The sequence below is a fragment of the Ranitomeya variabilis genome, chromosome 7, assembly GCF_051348905.1.
Source record: "Ranitomeya variabilis isolate aRanVar5 chromosome 7, aRanVar5.hap1, whole genome shotgun sequence".
NCBI classification, from domain to species: domain Eukaryota; kingdom Metazoa; phylum Chordata; class Amphibia; order Anura; family Dendrobatidae; genus Ranitomeya; species Ranitomeya variabilis.
In genome coordinates this window covers 40,212,424-40,232,814 of record NC_135238.1, presented here as the reverse complement: position 1 = coordinate 40,232,814, position 20,391 = coordinate 40,212,424, and the positions used below count along the sequence as shown (strand labels likewise).

At 48.0% G+C, this 20,391-nt stretch overlaps 1 protein-coding gene across 5 annotated transcripts in view; it reads left to right on the top strand.

Annotated features, from left to right (window-relative positions):
- Positions 1–20,391, top strand: part of TRRAP (transformation/transcription domain associated protein) — a 165,515-nt gene that overhangs the window by 111,487 nt on the left and 33,637 nt on the right. For all 5 annotated transcript variants that reach the window (XM_077274906.1, XM_077274905.1, XM_077274903.1 and 2 more), the window contains 5 exons: positions 1,106–1,206; positions 4,990–5,191; positions 5,786–5,950; positions 12,549–12,639; positions 20,029–20,228. In XM_077274906.1, coding sequence (XP_077131021.1) covers positions 1,106–1,206; positions 4,990–5,191; positions 5,786–5,950; positions 12,549–12,639; positions 20,029–20,228 — 759 coding nt within the window. The remainder of the gene's footprint in view (positions 1–1,105; positions 1,207–4,989; positions 5,192–5,785; positions 5,951–12,548; positions 12,640–20,028; positions 20,229–20,391) is intronic.

Below are 20,391 nucleotides of genomic sequence, written 5' to 3'. Positions count from 1 at the left end.
TCTGTCTATGATCAGCCATGCCGTCAGCCTGTACTTTCAATTTTCAGGAGCGCACTGTCACTCTTACCAAGCAGAAAACAGAGAGGCAGGAAAGCGGTGTTCTTCTGAAGATCTGATTTGAGACAACCCCTTTTTAATAAGTGCTGTAATTTCGTATTCATCATCACATTTTAATTAGCAAGGTGCCGGTATCTAGTCTTATCTCATATGATGGGTAAAGCGTCACTTTATTATAAAGTATTCAATGATCTTGAACTCCAGCAGAAGTCGCCTGCGCCTGATCGTCCCTGAAGAAAGAAGCGAGTATCGCCACAAGCGTCTCTAATATCCCACCATTATCAGATTAGTTTAAGTGGATAAACCGCTCCGATGTTTAGTAGTTCCTGAGGTAGACAGTAAGCCCGTCCTGGGTCAGATGATGGAGCAAGAAGAACCAGTGGGGGAGCATTGCTTATAAACCCATTTACAAGAGCCTGAAGTGTTAATTGGACGAGCCTGCTATAACCTTGTACAAGGACCCATTAGCTGCAGCGCTTTCCCTGTAGGTCTCTGCCCAATTTCATGGTAATATTTCCAGGGAGCTTTGCAAGTGCGGATTTAGGTTGTGCTCGGCTGATACTTCACATCTGACAAATGTTTCTTTATGGTCGACAAAGTCTGACCGGTCTTCTTATTCCGAAATTCACCATGTGGTCGTTCACAAGACCACGCTCCAGCTCATGATGATGGAAATTGCAAGCACTGAACCTTCCCCAGGTTCTGATCCACCTGGTCCTAGTAGGCCTTCTCCTAAGTCATTGCTCGATGCTCAGTAGTATGTAGGACACTGGCAGGATAGCTACCTATAGGGAACAATATTATTTTTCTATTTGCGTACTTTTTCCTAAGGAGCATTGCCACCTTGTACCAGCTGGGTCTCCTCAAGGAGAATAGAGGAGACCTAGTAACGTATGGAAATCAAAGCAAATTGTCAAGAAAACTAGGTTTTTGTGCTGCATAGAAGCTATAGTATTGTGCCCAGCATGATGCCCTCTGGCAAAGACCTCTTCTAATTCCTTTGATTGTGGAACCTGGATTCATGGATTTTTGCTTTTCCTTCCTCTAGGGTCTGGAGGTGATAGAATCCACCAACCTGAAATACTTCACGAAGGAGATGACGGCCGAGTTTTACGCTCTAAAGGGAATGTTCCTCGCTCAAATTAACAAGTGAGTTTCCATCATATTTGTCTCTAATGACCAACATCTTATTAAACTGGGCAGCAGAGGACCGATGGGGAGCGAAAACCCAACTCAGAACAGCCGCTCCTCTTCCGATACTCACAGATGGGGACTGAGTATAATCCCAAGCAATAATATACTAGTCAAAGCTGCAGTCCTAAAGCCTGAGGCTGCACTACTGAGAGATTCTGATGACTAAATGCCCTCTCTGGCTGTGTCAGATGCAGCTTTCCCCTTTCCAAATCACCATCCTGAATAGCAGACCATGTGTTTGGCCATTGATGTCCATGATGATTTGAGTCGACACATTCTCCAGGACAGAAATCACGGCATCGAAAGGTCTCGCTAGTGCAGCTTTGGGCCTGAAAATATCTCAATTTAGAATACATTAAGACATTTTCTTTAATAAACTGTTTTTATTGGTAGGCCACTTAAAGGGAACGTGACAGCTGACACGTGCTGCTCGAATCACCGGCAGCGTGCATCAGACACTGGCTGCATGGTTTCTGCTAGATATGTTGGCTTTGAAAAGTCGTGGCGTTTCAGAGAAAATTCTACTTTAAAAGCCGCCATTGACCGAGCCGCACTGGAGACTAATCAATAAGGCCGGGTCCCTGGTGGCTTCTCCCTAGGAAATACAACCACCTGTCGGACTAGTCTCCTGTGCGTCTCGGCAATGCACGGTGCAAATTTTCTGGGATGGAGACTTTAAATCCACAATTTCTGCTGCTCGTTTCAATTTTTGGAATTCAAAGTGTGTCACTTCTGGCAAAACTGCAACAGACCATAAATGCTGTAGATACGTCTCGTGTGCACATACCCATGAGACCCCATGTTGGTAGACCATCTTGGACTGGCAGCTATTTCACCTGACTCTCTCATACACCGGAGCGCTCGCTTTACCAATCCCTCCTGTGTTCTCTATGTGAGAGCCCTTGAGAGACCCCTTTGGTGGTGGCTTGTGGCGGGAAGAATAAAAGGATCGGTAGTCCAAAATCGTCCATGCCAGATCCTTATCTGCACCAACAATCATTCCCCCCATACACAGCAGATTGTCTGCCAAACCCAACATTACTGGTGGGTTCAGACGACGTTAATCTAATGTGTATGGGGGGGCTTTAAGCTTGTGTCAGAAGATGAGACGTACCATACACCGGGGTTTTTGGTTTTCTAGTGTGTCTGACCATACAGCAGATCGCGCGCCCATGTGCCAGTCCTCTATAAAGGTCAGCCATGGACACACATCTTTCTCTGCCTCCTACTATGTGAGCAAGGTGATGGCACAAGTATGAAGAAAGTCATCAGCGGTGTCAGTGTGATAGATCGCTCAGGCGCGGAGAAAGAAAAGGAAGGGCTGGTGACAAATCTGGTTAGAGAGAGAAAGGGTTGATAAAGTGAGTCATTTATCAGCGAGCTCCCTCAGTAATAGCGTTCCCGGCCACGTACTCCACCAGTCTGGAAGATACTATGCCTGTGTGTGGATTATTTTTTTTTCTCTCTGATTTCGCTTTCTTACTAAAGCAGTGAACAAAATTGGTTCTGCAATATTAGGGCTAATTAGCTTTTTAATAGACTTGCTGTCAGTCGGAGTTATTAGCTTATGCATCATGCTTTCTTAAGTATTGGTAGCAGCGAAGAGGGGATAAAATGGTCATGTGTCCCACAATGCCCTATTATACCACTGCCGTCAGAATGGCAATAAAGTTTTACAGACAGCTTGCTATTTGTACATTTGCAGCTTCTGATTCCTTTATTTAAAGGGTTTGTCCTGTTTTGGGGTATAAGTCTGCAGTCGCGCTATGTGAATCCTCACACCACGCACACTATTCACTGTTAGGATTGTCCTGCGTCAGGAGCAGGCGGTCATGCATTTGCATACTTCCGGCCACATTCCGACTAGACATGTCCAGCCTTTCTCAGTACACTTGTATTGAACAGGGCTATGCACGTCTAGTTGGCATGTGACTGCATGTATGCAAATCCTATGCTTGCGGTCTCATGGAGTGACTACAGACTTGTAACCTAAGGCTGGACAACCCCTTTAATGTGTTGGATGGATAAAATTGAATCCAATTAACATTGGTTACAGTCATAGCTGGGGTATTGGTCATATCGGGGCAGTAAAGGCTCATCTTTTGTGCAGAAATGAAACATTTCAGTACAACCAATAGTAAGTTGTATATTTGGGTAACTTCCCTCCATTGGCTATCCCCTGGCAAAAATCTGATCGGTGGTCCTGCTACTGGGAGGTGAGAATTACCCTCTAAAATAAGTGGTCTGCTCTTGTATGCAGGACACGTCCTCCCGAGGCAGTGCCGCCTTTTCCGAGAGCTCTGCACTCTGGCTTGAAAAACGATAAAAGTTGCACCATAATTTCCCAGGAATGCTTACTGTAGAACATTGAAATGGCATGACTGCCATAGAAAATGGGGAAAAAAGGGGGAAAAAGCACTATATAATGTATATATAAAATATTCATCTGCAAAATTGCTGTAAAAAATACAGTAAAAAAAAGATACTTAGCGCATAGATTGGCCAATATTGTAAGCCCAACTGCCACGTCAAGGCATCCTTCAAAAGTTGGGTCCCTGTCCTGATATGTCACCTCTCCTGGGCAGAAAAGCCTACAATTTATGGGGCAGGAATGGACCAGCTAACTACTGTATTTTGCAAACTAAAAGAGGCACCTCAAATTTTAAGGAGAAAAATGGGGAAAAAACCACTTTTTTAATAAAATGGTGGTGCTTCTTATAATCCATGCATCTTATTGCTTACTGGGGTGGTGGCTACGGTGAAGCGGGGTCCCAGGGTCGCTGCTGGAGGAGGCAGGAGTGGAGCGTTGCCGCAGGCTGGGATGAGGGAGTGTTCTGATGGGCGGCGCGCCGCTGCGGGTGTTCGGTGGTGCGGGGGGCTTTGCCGATATTTTGTGAAAGCCCAGAGTCCCCGCACTTACATGGTTTACTATGCGGTCGGTTGACTCTGGGAAAATGGCTGCCTATCTGGGGGGCTGTCTCATGCTGCCTCTCCCACCTTACTGAATTGGCCGGGCAGCAGCGGGAGCCATTGTGATCACAAGCCGGCAGGGAATGAACCGGGCCGCACATTACCACCACCTTATTTACAAGGATGCGGACCCCTTTACGTTACACCTGTATTATGCGCCCGCTGGCCGATCATAAGAAGCGTTATTCCCCCCAGCCCAGCTCTTATCAGTGTCACTTCCATTCAGGATGAAGACGTCTCTGATGATCTTGTTCTGGTAATACAATGGCTCGTAGTGCAATTCCCGAATATAATACTGGGATTAAGGGAGAGCCGTCTGTGATGGATGCAGACCTCAGAGTAATAGTTCCGAAACCTTGTATTACCATCCATTTGTACATTTCCCCCATGTATTTGTTTACCGCCATTCCGCTCATAATCTTTCCTCATTTAGAGAACGAATATGCAAATACATATTTGGGGAAATAATTAGTCAGGATCCATAAACGAGCTCATAATGGTCCAATTAATCAGATGTAAATGCAGACGGACCAGAACGAACATTAAAGCGTTTCTTAGCGTTTCCGGCCCTATGTGTAGTCGGCAGCCAATTAGTAAAGCAGCATTGTAATGATCTTTAAATGAGCCGGTGGGCCGCCAGCGATCCGGTGTGGGTTCTTCTATAGAACAAGATCCTTCACGTTTGTCAGATTTTATATAATTATGGTTTAGTTGTCTCTTTGGCCATAACAGATTTTTTTTCTTCTTTTTGTTTTCTCCCTCCCCAAGGTCGGAAGATGCAAACAAAGCATTCTCTGCTGCGGTGCAAATGCATGATGTTCTTGTCAAGGCCTGGGCCATGTGGGGCGACTACTTGGAAACCATCTTTGTCAAGGAGCGTCAGCTGCACCTCGGGGTATCAGCCATTACCTGTTATCTTCATGCTTGCCGTCATCAGAATGAGAGCAAGTCAAGGAAATATTTAGCCAAAGTAAGTTTAGCTCCAACATACGTTTTGGTGCCTTATTAGGCTGTGTGCTGTAGTTTAAAATACAATCCGAGTTTTATCAGCAGGAGATTATCACTACAGGACTAGGTGTCATGTGCCAGGCAGTCCAGCTAATTTGTTAAACCCCGCCCCCACCACTGATTGGCAGCCTCCTGTGGCAAGAAGCCAATCGGTGGTGTGGGCGGTGTTATACACGGCTCCGAATTCTGAGCACTGCTATATCTAGAGCAGAGAAAACAAGGATTCTATCAAAACTGCACCAAGCAGCCCAGTAAGTGACACATCACTGGAATCAGGGTCTCTGCCCCAACATGATGCTGATCTCAGATGACATAGCAAAAACCTGCTGATAGATGGCCCTAATCGCCTATATACATATAAAAATTCTCACTTTCTCAGTGCATCCCCTTCAGTTTTTCTTCTGCACTGAGGGGTTGCCGGCCTCCCACCCACCACAGAGGCTCCAGTGTGAATCTCGTGTCTTCGATCATCCATACATTCAGTGGTGATAACATCCTATATCTGAGTCTTTCAGAGTTTCCTTACATGTGGATGCGTTTTACCTTTTGTCTGTAGGTTTTGTGGCTCTTGAGCTTTGATGATGATAAGAACACCCTGGCGGACGCTGTAGACAAATATTGCATTGGGGTCCCCCCCATCCAGTGGTTGGCTTGGATCCCACAGCTTCTCACCTGCTTAGTTGGCTCGGAAGGCAAACTTCTTCTGAATCTCATTAGCCAAGTAAGTGCTCTTATTCTTGTATTTATGGAGCATTGTAACAAAATCCAGGTATTTGAACCCTGTTTGTGACAGACTTACTGCTTACAACCATCGCACTGCTCTCCAGCACAGGGACAGTGATACTAGACAGACTTGCTGCTTACAACCATCGCACTGCTCTCCAGCACAGGGACAGTGATACTAGACAGACTTGCTGCTTACAACCATCGCACTGCTCTCCAGCACAGGGACAGTGATACTAGACAGACTTACTGCTTACAACCATCGCACAGCTCTCCAGCACAGGGACAGTGATACTAGACAGACTTGCTGCTTACAACCATCGCACTGCTCTCCAGCACAGGGACAGTGATACTAGACAGACTTGCTGCTTACAACCATCGCACTGCTCTCCAGCACAGGGACAGTGATACTAGACAGACTTACTGCTTACAACCATCGCACTGCTCTCCAGCACAGGAGCAGTGATAGTAGACAGACTTACTGCTTACAACCATCGCACAGCTCTCCAGCACAGGGACAGTGATACTAGACAGACTTACTGCTTACAACCATCGCACAGCTCTCCAGCACAGGGACAGTGATACTAGACATACTTACTGCTTACAACCATCGCACTGCTCTCCAGCACAGGGACAGTGATACTAGACAGACTTACTGCTTACAACCATCGCACAGCTCTCCAGCACAGGGACAGTGATACTAGACAGACTTACTGCTTACAACCATCGCACTGCTCTCCAGCACAGGGACAGTGATACTAGACAGACTTGCTGCTTACAACCATCGCACTGCTCTCCAGCACAGGGACAGTGATACTAGACAGACTTACTGCTTACAACCATCGCACTGCTCTCCAGCACAGGAGCAGTGATAGTAGACAGACTTACTGCTTAAAACCATCGCACTGCTCTCCAGCACAAGGATAGTGATACTAGACAGACTTACTGCTTACAACCATCACACTGCTCTCCAGCACAGGGGCAGTGATAGTAGACAGACTTACTGCTTACAACCATCGCACTGCTCTCCAGCACAGGGACAGTAATACTAGACATACTTACTGCTTACAACCATCGCACTGCTCTTCAGCACAGTGACAGTGATACTGGACAGACTTACTGCGTACAACTATCGCACTGGGACAGTGATACTAGACAGACTTACTGCTTACAACCATCGCACTGCTCTCCAGCACAGGAGCAGTGATAGTAGACAGACTTACTGCTTAAAACCATCGCACTGCTCTCCAGCACAGGGACAGTGATACTAGACAGACTTACTGCTTACAACCATCGCACTGCTCTCCAGCACAGGAGCAGTGATAGTAGACAGACTTACTGCTTAAAACCATCGCACTGCTCTCCAGCACAAGGATAGTGATACTAGACAGACTTACTGCTTACAACCATCACACTGCTCTCCAGCACAGGGGCAGTGATAGTAGACAGACTTACTGCTTACAACCATCGCACTGCTCTCCAGCACAGGGACAGTGATAGTAGACAGACTTACTGCTTACAACCATCGCACTGCTCTCCAGCACAGGGACAGTGATACTAGACAGACTTACTGCTTACAACCATCGCACTGCTCTCCAGCACAGGGACAGTGATACTAGGCAGACTTACTGCTTACAACCATCGCACTGCTCTCCAGCACAGGGACAGTGATACTAGACAGACTTACTGCTTACAACCATCGCACTGCTCTCCAGCACAGGGGCAGTGATAGTTGACAGACTTTCTGCTTACAACCATCGCACTGCTCTCCAGCACAGGGACAGTGATACTAGACAGACTTACTGCTTACAACCATCGCACTGCTCTCCAGCACAGGGACAGTGATACTAGACAGACTTACTGCTTACAACCATCGCACTGCTCTCCAGCACAGGGACAGTGATAGTTGACAGACTTTCTGCTTACAACCATCGCACTGCTCTCCAGCACAGGGACAGTGATACTAGACAGACTTACTGCTTACAACCATCGCACTGCTCTCCAGCACAGGGACAGTGATACTAGACAGACTTACTGCTTACAACCATCGCACTGCTCTCCAGCACAGGGGCAGTGATAGTTGACAGACTTTCTGCTTACAACCATCGCACTGCTCTCCAGCACAGGGACAGTGATACTACAGCTCTTCCCTTGGCGTCAGTAATACCTGGATCCTAACAGGGTCACCCAAAGTCTCCCAGCATGTCTGACGTGCCTGGGTTATTAGGAGGAGGTAGCAAAATAATGAAATATTAATGACCTTACTCATCTCTGTACACTGTGTAGTAGCCACTCTAATGTGCTGCAGTTCAGTTCCTTTTTACTTTCATTAGGCGCTGAGCTGCAGTATCTGAGAATGGCCTCTACACGGTGTATGGAGGTGTATATCTGGTGGTCTGGTAACAGTGTGTGGTGCCCCCTGTCTGATATTGATGACCTAGGTGCCCCCATGCACATGCGATGAACATCAGTCGCACTTGCTCAGTAATTTTTATGGATGTGTCTCATTTCTCCCTCCCACGAGCTGATGTCATTCAAATAAGGATTGGGCATGATGAATTTCAACATGCCTCATCATTTTTTACTTTAAAGGGAGTGTTTCATTCTAATGGCGGACAGACTCCCTTTAAGGCAGATAAGCTGTCATCAGTGGTGGCAGCGGCTTACTACCCATATGTCCAGTTACTTGGACCCCTGTTTGACTCCTGTGTAATGCAGACAGTCCCGGGGGCCCGGGGATTTTATTTTTATGTAGCTTGACTAAAGTGGTGCTTTGCTGTAAATCTAGTTAAGTTGTAGGTTATACCTTATTATTGGATGTAAGTGCTCGCTAATTATTTTATAAAGGCGAATGGAAATGAGCCGAAATTGCCTCATGTTTCACTGTAATTGTTCTGCGCATTGTGCGGCTAACCGGAGACTGGGAAATCAGGGCCCTGATTCCATTAAGCCAACTGAGTTAATGTATACGTGTGTATGTGCGTGTCTGATTATAGGGTACGGTAATGGCGTGCTGACGTATTGTCATCTGTAGCTATAAATACGAATGTGTGTATATTTATATGGACATGTATATTCGTATGTATGTCTGATTAGGATCGTGTACTACTCTACTGTCATTTGTAGCTATAAATACATATAGACTTAAATGTACATATATTTGATTGATTAGATCAGCAGCTCTCGTGATGCTGCTGATCTTTTCCGTTTTGTGCTTCGTCTCTCCGTTGCAGAGATATCCACATTTGCTGCTTTTGGAGCGCAATACCTGAGAGATCTCTGCGTGTAGAACAACTGAGCATTTCTTCAGAGTCTTCACTGGGGGTGTACTTGCAATCAGTGGTTGGCATTGTCTGAGGCTACTGGACTACTAGCTCAGCTGCCGAGCTGTGATTGGCAGTGCCTAGGAGGGAGGGTGAAAGCACACGCCCCCAGTGACGACTCTGAAGAAACGCCCAGTTGACCTGCAAGCAGAGATTTCACATACTGCGCTCAAGAAGATTTAAATCACAAAATCTCTGCAATGGAGTGACACAGAGCAAAACGGAAAACATTGTCAGAATCGGGGGAGCCCAGGGATTTTCACAAGGTGTTAAACTCCATTTTTTGGAGCAAGTCACAAGAACCTCTTTAAACAGAGAAGAGGAGTGCCTGCTTGACCATCATTCAAAATTAACTTTAAGCAGATGGGGGCACCAGACCCCCATTCTAGTAATGAGTTGTGGCACCAACAATGAGATTTTTATTTTTATGGGACAGGTATCCATTGTGGGGAAAGAGTCATCTAAAACAACGAGAAAACTATTAGGTAGCAAACTTTTTTTTTTTTTTTTCATTTTTCGTCCATATTCTGCCATTTTTATGGCACCTGTTAGTTTCCTTCCCCGCGGTGAATCCGGAAAAGTTGCAAAGAGAATCCTGCCCTTTTCATTTTATGACCGGTTACCACGGCAACCCTGTCCTCGTTATAAATTACATTCCCGCGTCCTGCCTCACGAGTGACACAATTTGTGCATATTTTATGAAGCCTTGTTAGGAGAATAGCGCTCCTGACAAAACGCTCCGCGGCGAGATAGCTCACCTCCATCAGCGCGCCGACGAGGCGCCTTAACCCTCCAGCTGCCTAGCCGTGCCGGCTCTCATGTAATCGCAGGGCTGGTAATAAAATGCTGTAAGGTGCGTTGTGCCCAAACGTAATGGAGCGCGTAATGTGCGACGGAGGAAGCCCTCCATCCACTAATCCTTCGTTAAGCAGGCATGCAATTTCACCGTGGTAGAGGGGTCTCGGCTTTCACGGAGGATACTTTTGACTTTAGAGCCGCAATTATGTAGAGTAAGATTACTCGGTAATGGGCACTGTCATTGTGCGCCATTGGGTAGACTGGGAATTGTGGTCTGGTTCATAGACTTGCTGGCCGGTGTCATTGTGCTGCTTGGTGCCGTACCTTGCTGAGATCTTGCAGCACTGATCATATTCTGCTGCTTCTTCGTTTTATACGCTCTATAATGACCCTCAGCTCACGGTCTTTGGAGGGAGTGCTGAGGATGGCGCCTTTTAAAAGCGATCCCTGTTGCTTTTTTTTTTGTCATCGCACCGGCCAAAGACGCAGCAGTACATCTGATATCGATCCCCACTCATTTATGCCGCACTGGTATCCCTTTTTAAAGCAGATTTGTCACCATTTTCCCCTGCACCATCCTCATACGTTATTAAATTGATCTTTTAGACCTGGGGAGGCAGACTGATTTACTTTTGAAAAGTTGTTTTTTTCTTTGCCGAATATTAAAACGGTCAGTTTGCATAAAAAAAAATTTCTATAAAGTTTTCAACAGATATTCTGACATTTCTAAGTAAGTACAGCAGCCTCATCAGGTCTAAGAAATGTATTTAAGCAGATTTTTCACCACATTTCACAAAGCCACCTCATAATTAAACTCATTAGGCTTTTGTGGGGATGGGAGGGAAGATATTGATGGCAAAGATCATTAAAGCGCACCATTCACCAGATTTTTCACAATACAACTTGTATACATTATTAAATAGATCTCTTAAACCTGAGGAGGCTGTTGTATTTACTTGTAAAATCTGTCATAATGGCTACAATATTCTTTATGAAAGTGAGACTCATTCTCCATTTACCTAACCTGATTGATACCACCTCAGTGGCCCTCCTCCCTGCTGCAATCTTACAATGCTCGGTACAAGCTGCAGTCGTCTGTAATTCTGGGTGGATGGAGAGTCTTAGATCAGTTTTAATCTATTGATGGATCCTACATTGTTCATTTTGATATTTGGATTATACAGCCATTCTGACATGGGAGTCTCAAAGTAAACACCGGTGTCTAATTAAAGGGGTTTTTCCACTTTTAGACCCCAAATGATTCCAGTAAGGTAAAATTATTGGATATAGTACTCTCCCTCCCCTGCTCTAGCTTCTGTGTTTTGGTTAAGAGGTGACATGATGTGGATAGCTTGCATCACCACTGCAGCCAATCACTGAGCTCAGCAGCTTGTGGCGTCTTCTTCGCCAGAGCTGCTGAGTTCATTGTTTGTCTGCTGTGACAGGCACTGGTTAATCCCTTTAAATCTTAGTCTTGACGGTGTAAACTAATGCATGCAAAGGGAACCTTAAAGGGGTTGTCTGGTACTTTTATATTAGTGGCCTTTTCTTAGAATATCAGATCGACCGGGGGTCGCAGCGGGGACCTGCAAGTCCAGTCCACTCCCATTTATTTGTATAGGGGAGGATTAGCGGTACCAGGTCGCAGTCACTATACAGTTGCTCCGCTCTTCAATTGAGCACATCCAGCGGTCACCGGCATCGGAACATCTGATCAGAGTGAGTGCCGGACCCTCAAAATCTGATTTTTATGACTAGCTTAAAGATGAGCCATGAATATAAAAGTAACAAACAAATCCACCCCTTTTATAGGTCTACAGTAATCTGGCAGCAAGTGATTGCCTACAGCACAGCACCTCTACAGGATAATAGTAGCATTACATGTATTGGGTCCTCCAAAGAGAGCGGCTCATTGTAGCCACTTCCTGCTCCGAGATTGTAAACAGAATAACATAAAGGGGCAGTCCAACTCTGATATTTGTTTTCTTTTTTTTTTTTAAAGGCATATATTTGGGGTTAAAAATAATTTTTTCAATTCAGATACTTTCATTAAAAATTTTGAAGCTCGCTTTTATAGTCTTTGATGTGGTCTGTGGTCATAAATCAGCTAACGGAGCTCAGAAAATACAGATAAGACTTACAAGCTCTGTTGTCTGAATGAGCTTAGTGGCGGATTCTCAGTTAACCCATTCTGCAGCCAGCAATGCACAGTGCGACATAGAGGCTGTAGAAGTCAAACGGAGCAAAATTTTACAAAAATTATTTTTAGCCAAAAAATATATGCATTCAAGTAAGGAAAAAAGTGTTCCTAAAAGTGAACCTCCCCATTAATACAAAACTAAAAAATGTGTTTTCTAAAGCCAAACATCCCCGTAGTGGCATTCCATAGGCATTCATAGACTATTTCTCGTTCTTACACGATGTTTCGCCCTTGTAAGAGATGATCATAATGTCTGAATCGTTTGCTTTTCTCAGGTCGGACGCGTCTATCCTCAAGCCGTGTATTTTCCCATCCGGACTCTGTATTTAACTCTGAAAATCGAGCAGCGGGAGCGTTACAAAAGCGGTGAGTCTCGGGCATCCCAGCAAATCTCTCGATTTTACACATATATTACAGCGGGAGAGGAGGTAATTTCATGCTTCCTTTTTGTGTTGCTGACGCAGCGGAAAGATGGCAAAAAGGCTGGAAAATTGTATTTTGTGTCTGGCTAAAGGTTTTTTTTGTTATTTTCTCGTGAATCTTATGAACAGGGTTTTATGTAAGATGGCTGAGCTTTCTCCTTCACATCACAAATTGATTCTGCATCCCCTTATGCGTCTCAGGACTGTTCTTCTACCGCGGAGTGAAGATGGATCGGATCCCGCCATTCATGCATTTAGATTAGTGTCTGGCTCTCTAATGGGTTCAGAACTAACAGCCATACAATACTTTGCCATAGATTTCTTTGTTTGAGCCACATACACTCTAATATAATTTTTCTCCTACGTATCATTGGGGGACACAGGACGAATGGGTGTTATGCTGCTGCCACCAGGAGGACACTAAGTTAAACACACACAAAAGATTAACTCCTCCCCTGCAGTATACACCCACAGGCTGGACAATCCAGAGCCAGCTAGTTCTTACTTAGTGTCTCAGGAGGCACTTGGGTCCTCAGGACCCCACCAATTTTTTGTTTTTAACGGAAGGGAGCGACAGGCAAATTTTCAGCTCTGATCTCTCCCGCACCAACAACGGGCAAGTACATGGAGCGTTCCTCCTGTATCCTTTCCCGCGACGATGGATGCCAGCCCTGGCTCACTTTCCAGTGTGGCGACGGTTCCTTAGCGTTCCGATCTCCCTCCCTCCTTGTCAGGCGACCACGGGGACTAATCATCCACCTAAGTCTCCTGGAGCCAGGGCACAGCCGGACTAATGATATGGCGTCCGTGCAGCCGCCCACTGCATCACCACTGAAGATAGCGGATGTTGCACGGCGGCAGAAGCTCTCCACCCTCTCCCTACTAAGGTGAAGGTGGATGGAGCATCGGCCCTATCGCACAAGGTAAGTGCGGGGGCCGACGAGCTGACAGAGGACGCCTGTTCAGGGATCCCTTATCCCCTTTCTATTGCGGCGCTGCAGCCGCGGGGCAGCCTTATAATGGGGGCATGGCGGGCAATCCGGCGCCCTGTTAGAGCGGTGACACAGTTTACCGGCCCTGGGCCGGACTCCAACGCGGGCGATCATACTCCCTCCTTCATACAGCAGGAGGGCGGCGGCATTGGCAGCGTTCCGACGCGCATAGCAGGGAATCCACCGCCCGCCCACGACACGCCCCCCCTCTCTCTCTCTCTCTCTCTCTCTGGGCGCTTCTCGTTCCCGAGAAGCGCCCTTCTCACATCTCGGCGGCCATCTTGGACCAGGAAGTGCGCTGGCGGCTCTGCAGCACCACAGCGCACAGGACTTCAGGATCTCCCTGCCAAGCACCGCAGAACTTGGTGAGACGCACGCAGTAGGGTTTTCTCCCCCCCTGCCAGTACACTCACTTAATGGTAAAGATGTCACAGTCTCAGCAAAAACGGACTGGAAAGACCCACTCTGTTATTTTTGCTGTGTGCACCTCCTGCAAGGTATCTCTGCCCCGAGGTCACACTACCCCGCTGTGCTCCGCCTGCGTAATGTCTGCGGCACAGGATACTCCGGCCTCTGACCCGGAATGTAGTGAGCCTAGTACCCCCGCATGGGCGTCCTCCCTTGCTCGATCTGTGGCATCCTTGGAAAGGACGATACAGTCCCTCCGTGAGCCGTCCCTTACCCAGGGCACTTCCATGGATGATGTAACGCGGTCTAAGAACCCCTCTCGGCCCAGAGGTCGTACCGTTTCCAGAAGCCCTCGCTCATCTAGAAAGAGGTCCAGGGTAATATCTCCGGTCCGTGATCAACCCTCCGGCTCAGAGAGCGAAGTCTCTCGTCACTCATCCCCAGCTCATAGCAGGGAATCCTTCCTGGACGACGCATCCAGCGTGTCCTGTTCCCCAGAGTATCGTCACGACCAAGAGACCCTAGATTCTCTCATAGACTCTGTAAGTCAGACGCTACAGTTAGAGGAGGAAGCCCCGTCCAAGGCGGTTCATCCCGTGTCATTCGGGCGAACTACAAAGGTTCATAGATTTTTTCCTACGCATCCTCAATTCAAGGACATTGTCGATCTCCATAGAGTCCGTCCGGACAAACGCTTCTCAGGTCAGAAGGCTATGCAATCGAAGTATCCGTTTGCTCAGGACCTTGCTAAGGAGTGGTCTCAGTCACCCTCCGTGGACCCACCAGTGTCGCGGCTAGCCACCAAGGCGGTTCTATCCTCCTCCGAGGGCGCGTCCATCAAGCATCCCACGGATAGACAAATTGATCAGATGGCTCGCTCGGCCTTTGAAGCCTCCTCGGCTTCTCTCTTCCCCTCTTTTGCCGCCACATGGGTTGCAAAAGCCATGACCCATTGGGCCGAGTCTTTAGCCTCTACAGCACTGCACGCCGACTTACCCCCCGAGGTTTCACACCTGGCCACTCAGATTGCCAGAGCGGGGGACTTTGTAGTTTCCGCATCCTTAGACGCGGCTAACTGTGCCTCACAGGCAGCGGCCAATGCTGTCACGATCCGCAGATCCCTTTGGCTCAGGGACTGGAAAGCGGACTCAGGATCCAAAAAATCTCTCACGTCCCTTCCATACCAGGGCGAACGCCTTTTTGGGGACAAACTAGATAAGATAATCGCAGACTCCACAGGGGGAAAGAGCAAATTCCTTCCCCAGCAACGAACCTTTCGCCCCTTTCGCAACCAACAGGGCCGAGGCCGTTATTTCCGTTTCGGCTCCAATTGGTCCAATCCTTCCTCCGCGCCATCCGGCGCCGGGAGAGGTCAGCGCAAGGACAGAGCCTCCCAGCCTTCTTACAAACCTTCTCCCTCTTGGAGAGGCAGACCCAGACAACAGGGGTCCAGGGGGCCCAGACCTAACAGGTCTCCGCCTCAATGACTCTTGGCAGGCGCCAAAGGACACCGACAGAGTTGGCGGCCGCCTACTCTTTTTTCGGGACGCGTGGCTCTCGGTAGTTCCAGACCGATGGGTCCGCGATCTGGTGTCCTTCGGTCACAAGATAGAGTTTGTCTCTCTTCCCCCATCTCGTTTCTTCCAGTCCCCTCCTCCCAGAGCAAGGGTCTGTCAGTATTTTCAGGCCATAAGATCGCTGTGGGAAGACGGGGTCATCATCCCGGTACCTCAGAACGAGAGGTACCAGGGCTTCTATTCCAATCTTTTCATCGTACCCAAGAAGGACGGCTCAGTACGTCCAATATTGGATCTCAAGCTTCTCAACAAGTACGTCCGTGTACGTCAATTCCATATGGAGTCCCTCCGATCGGTAATTGCCTCTCTGGAAGAGGGCGAGTTTCTTGCATCTCTAGATGTTCAAGACGCTTACCTGCACATTCCCATTCTACCGTCTCATCAGCGCTTCCTCCGCTTCGCGGTCCAGGGGCACCATTTTCAGTTTGTCGCCCTACCTTTCGGGCTGGCCACCGCTCCTCGGGTGTTCACCAAGGTCATGGCAGCTGCCGTGGCCATTCTACATGCTCGAGGCATAGTGGTGTTGCCCTACTTGGACGACATTCTCATAAAGGGCTCCTCTTTCCGGTCCTGCTCAGAAGCGGTAGACGTTACTATAAATACCTTTCTACGCCTGGGCTGGAAGATCAATTTCAAAAAATCTTCCCTAGTCCCGGCTCAAACCATATCCTACCTGGGAATGATCCTAGACTCCTCTCAGGGTCTAGTACTTTTGCCTCCGGAAAAGGTATCCACTCTACAGAGAGAAGTCCGGAAGCTTACTTGACCTCGCTCTCACTCCCTACGCTTCTCCATGAGGGTACTCGGCAGGATGGTGGCGGCAATGGAAGCAGTGCCCTTTGCGGTTTTTCACCTCCGTCCCTTACAACACGCCATTTTGGCAGTATGGGACAGGAATCCCGCCTCGCTCGACCGCCGTCTCTTTCTCTCTCGCCCAATCAGACAGTCCCTCAGGTGGTGGACCAAGAGGTCCTCCCTGACTCGGGGGAAGTCTTTCCTTCCGGTGCACTGGCTGGTTGTCACGACGGACGCCAGTCTCTTCGGCTGGGGTGCAGTGTTCCAGCGCCACTCGACTCAGGGTCGCTGGTCTCCGCAGGAATCCCAGCTGCCCATCAACATCCTAGAGATTCGGGCAATCAGACTGGCTCTCCGCCAGTTTCAGCCGTTCCTTTCCGGCCGCGCGGTCAGAGTCCAGTCCGACAACGCCACTGCGGTAGCCTACATCAACCGCCAAGGCGGCACTCGCAGCAAAGCGGCCATGGTCGAGGTAGCGCTCATTCTCCGCTGGGCCGAGACCAACCACTCCATACTCTCAGCAGTTTACATCCCAGGCGTGGAAAACTGGGAAGCGGACTTTCTCAGTCGCCACAGCCTCGATCCCGGAGAGTGGTCTCTCCATCCCGCAATCTTTCAACAGATATGCTCTCGATGGGGGACCCCGGACGTGGACCTAATGGCATCTCGCCTCAATTGCCAGGTTCCCGTCTTCATGGCCAGGTCTCACGACCCCTCAGCCTTCGGAGCCGACGCTCTCGTCCTCTCATGGCAGGGTTTCAGACTCCCATACATCTTTCCCCCAATTCCCCTTCTGGCGAAGGTAATCAGGAAGATCAAGGCAGAACGGATTCCAGTACTTCTCATCGCTCCGGACTGGCCGCGCAGAACATGGTACGCCGAGATGGTACAACTGGTCTCAGACGTACCTTGGAGGCTACCGAGCCGCGCAGACCTCCTGTCTCAAGGGCCCATTTACCACCCGAACTCAGAGGCCCTGTGTTTAACGGTGTGGCCGTTGAGTCCTGGGTACTGAGGCAGAAGGGGTTGCCCCAGACAGTGATATCTACCATGCTCCGCGCACGCAAGCCTTCTTCTATGCGCATCTACCACCGCGCTTGGAAGGCTTACTTCGCCTGGTGCAGGACGCGGGGACGTTTCCCCCTCCGCTTTTCTATCCCTCACATTTTGGAATTCCTCCAATCAGGCGTAGACTTAGGTCTTGCCCTCAGCTCTCTTAAGGGCCAAATTTCTGCTCTCTCGGTTCTTTTTCAGAGAAGGATTGCAAACAGACTGCAGGTCAGGACCTTCATCCAGGGTGTTTCTCATATGGTTCCGCCTTACAGGATGCCTTTGGAACCATGGGACCTGAACCTAGTTCTCTGTGCTCTTCAGGAGCCCCCCTTTGAGCCCTTGCATGAAGTGTCTTTGCTGTTCTTGTCTTGGAAGATTGCCTTCCTCGTGGCTGTCACGTCTATTAGACGTGTCTCTGAGCTGGCAGCTCTGTCGTGCCGTCCTCCTTTCCTCGTGTTCCACCAGGACAAGGTGGTTCTGCGGACATGTCCGACCTTTCTTCCGAAGGTCGTTTCCTCCTTCCATCTTAATGAGGAGATTGTCCTTCCCTCACTGTGCCCTGCTCCTTCCCACCGTACGGAAAGGGCGCTCCACACTCTGGACTTAGTGAGGGGTCTCAGACGTTACGTCTCCAGGACTGCGTCTCTCCGTAGGTCAGACGCCTTGTTCGTTCTTCCGGAGGGACCACGGAAGGGACTACCCGCTTCTAAGGCCTCCATTGCCAAGTGGATTCGTTCCGCCATCCAAGAGTCCTACCGTGTCAAGGGTCACGCCGTACCTCCGGGGATCAAGGCTCATTCTACCCGGTCAGTCGGCGCGTCCTGGGCCATCCGGCACCAGGCATCGGCAGCACAGGTCTGCAAGGCTGCTACATGGTCCAGTTTACATACGTTCACGAAACACTACCATGTGCACTTTCAGGCTTCGGCAGACGCTTCCGTCGGTAGGCGAATCCTACAAGCGGCTGTGTCTCATCTATAGCTCGTAGGCTCGCACAGCATTTATAACTTCTGGTTGCCCACCCAGGGACTGCTTTGGGACGTCCCATTCGTCCTGTGTCCCCCAATGATACGTAGGAGAAAAGGAGATTTTTGTGTACTCACCGTAAAATCTTTTTCTCCGAGTCATCATTGGGGGACACAGCACCCTCCCTTTTAGCCTAGTTGGCTCGATGTTCTTTTCAGTCTGTGTTTTGACTATGACATGTTTTCTGTTTTCTTTTAACTGGCTTACTCCTATTGCTTTGTTACCGAACTGGCTCTGGATTGTCCAGCCTGTGGGTGTATACTGCAGGGGAGGAGTTAATCTTTTGTGTGTGTTTAACTTAGTGTCCTCCTGGTGGCAGCAGCATAACACCCATTCGTCCTGTGTCCCCCAATGATGACTCGGACAAAAAGATTTTACGGTGAGTACACAAAAATCTCCTTATTTTTTGTGAATCTCAACCGTTTTTAGAACCAATACTTTGCGCATATGCAGCCTTTTCTGAATCTTTACCATAGAACTACAGTATTTCTGTCCAATTATGATCTGCATGCAGGTCTTCTAAACCTGGTGAGGCTGGTGTAGTTATTTGGATGTCAGGATTATTCAGCGATCTGACAAATTAGCAAGTCGAGCTGTAGAGAAAGAGCTGTATCCAATCTCTGCCCATCCAGCCTGGTTTGACAGCCGCAGCTCGTATGGAGCAGCGGGAGATCTCAGCAGGAAGGAGGGACATTGAGGAGCTGTCAATCCTGAAACTTAGACGGATGTAAAATTGTCTTGTTGCGTTAATGTTGGCGTTCTATAAAATTGCTAGAGAAATAAGTATGAAAAAACAAGAAAAAAAATACCATTAAAATATCACCAAAGTTTATTGTTTCAATTAAATAAACAACATACAGAAAATATTAATAAATAAATACAAAAATGTAATACATTGGGTTTTAGTCACAAAGTGATTAAATCCAGAGGTGTAAACAATGAACCGAAGAAAAGGTCAGGATTTGTAATAGTGTGCAAACAGAAGAAAAAGAGGATATGTAATCCATTTCCAAGGGCAGTTGCAAAAAGATATCACATGCCAGTATATACCAGTAATTCCACATTGGCACTAGGTATCCAATAACCAAAACGGTATGCATGCAAAAAGCCTCTAAATCCCTCTATTGCACCCCGTACCTGTCCAAAGTAATGTTAATAACATCGGGAATATTTACCCTTTATAATGATGCATCCTGCCTAGACCTCGGCCACGTACCCCAACGCGTGTTTCGCCTTCAAATGTTGCTTCCTCAGGGGATGCATAAATATGAGCAGAAGATGTGCTCAATAGATCAGATAAAATCGTTGTTTTTTTTCCCCCCAATTAAAGGGACTGCGTAGCCACTTGTATGTGTCCAATGTGTACAGTTTTCTAGACCTGAGACCTAATTTATAAATGGAATTCGAAATCTACTGGGATAATATGTTGTTGGAAGCTGAGGATGTATGTATGATGCTGTTTTGTTTTTTGCTTTCTCCCAGACTCTGGACAGCACCAACCAAGCTCCGTCGGCACCCAGTCCCATTCTGCCTCTGACCCAGGACCCATCAGAGCCACCGCACCCATGTGGCGGTGCAGCCGGATCATGCACATGCAGAGAGAATTGCATCCCACCCTGCTGTCATCGTTGGAAGGCATCGTAGACCAGATGGTTTGGTTCAGAGAGAACTGGCATGAAGAGGTAAGTGAGGGGTCCTGTGTGGACTTGGTGGTCATGCCTGTAAACCTAAAACTGCCAATACAATCAGTAGGTGACTACGATACACTTTCTGGCATCTTAGTTTTTTAATCCTCACTTTTTAGTCTGTGATGGGGCAGTAAAGCTTTGCCCATTTTATGTATTT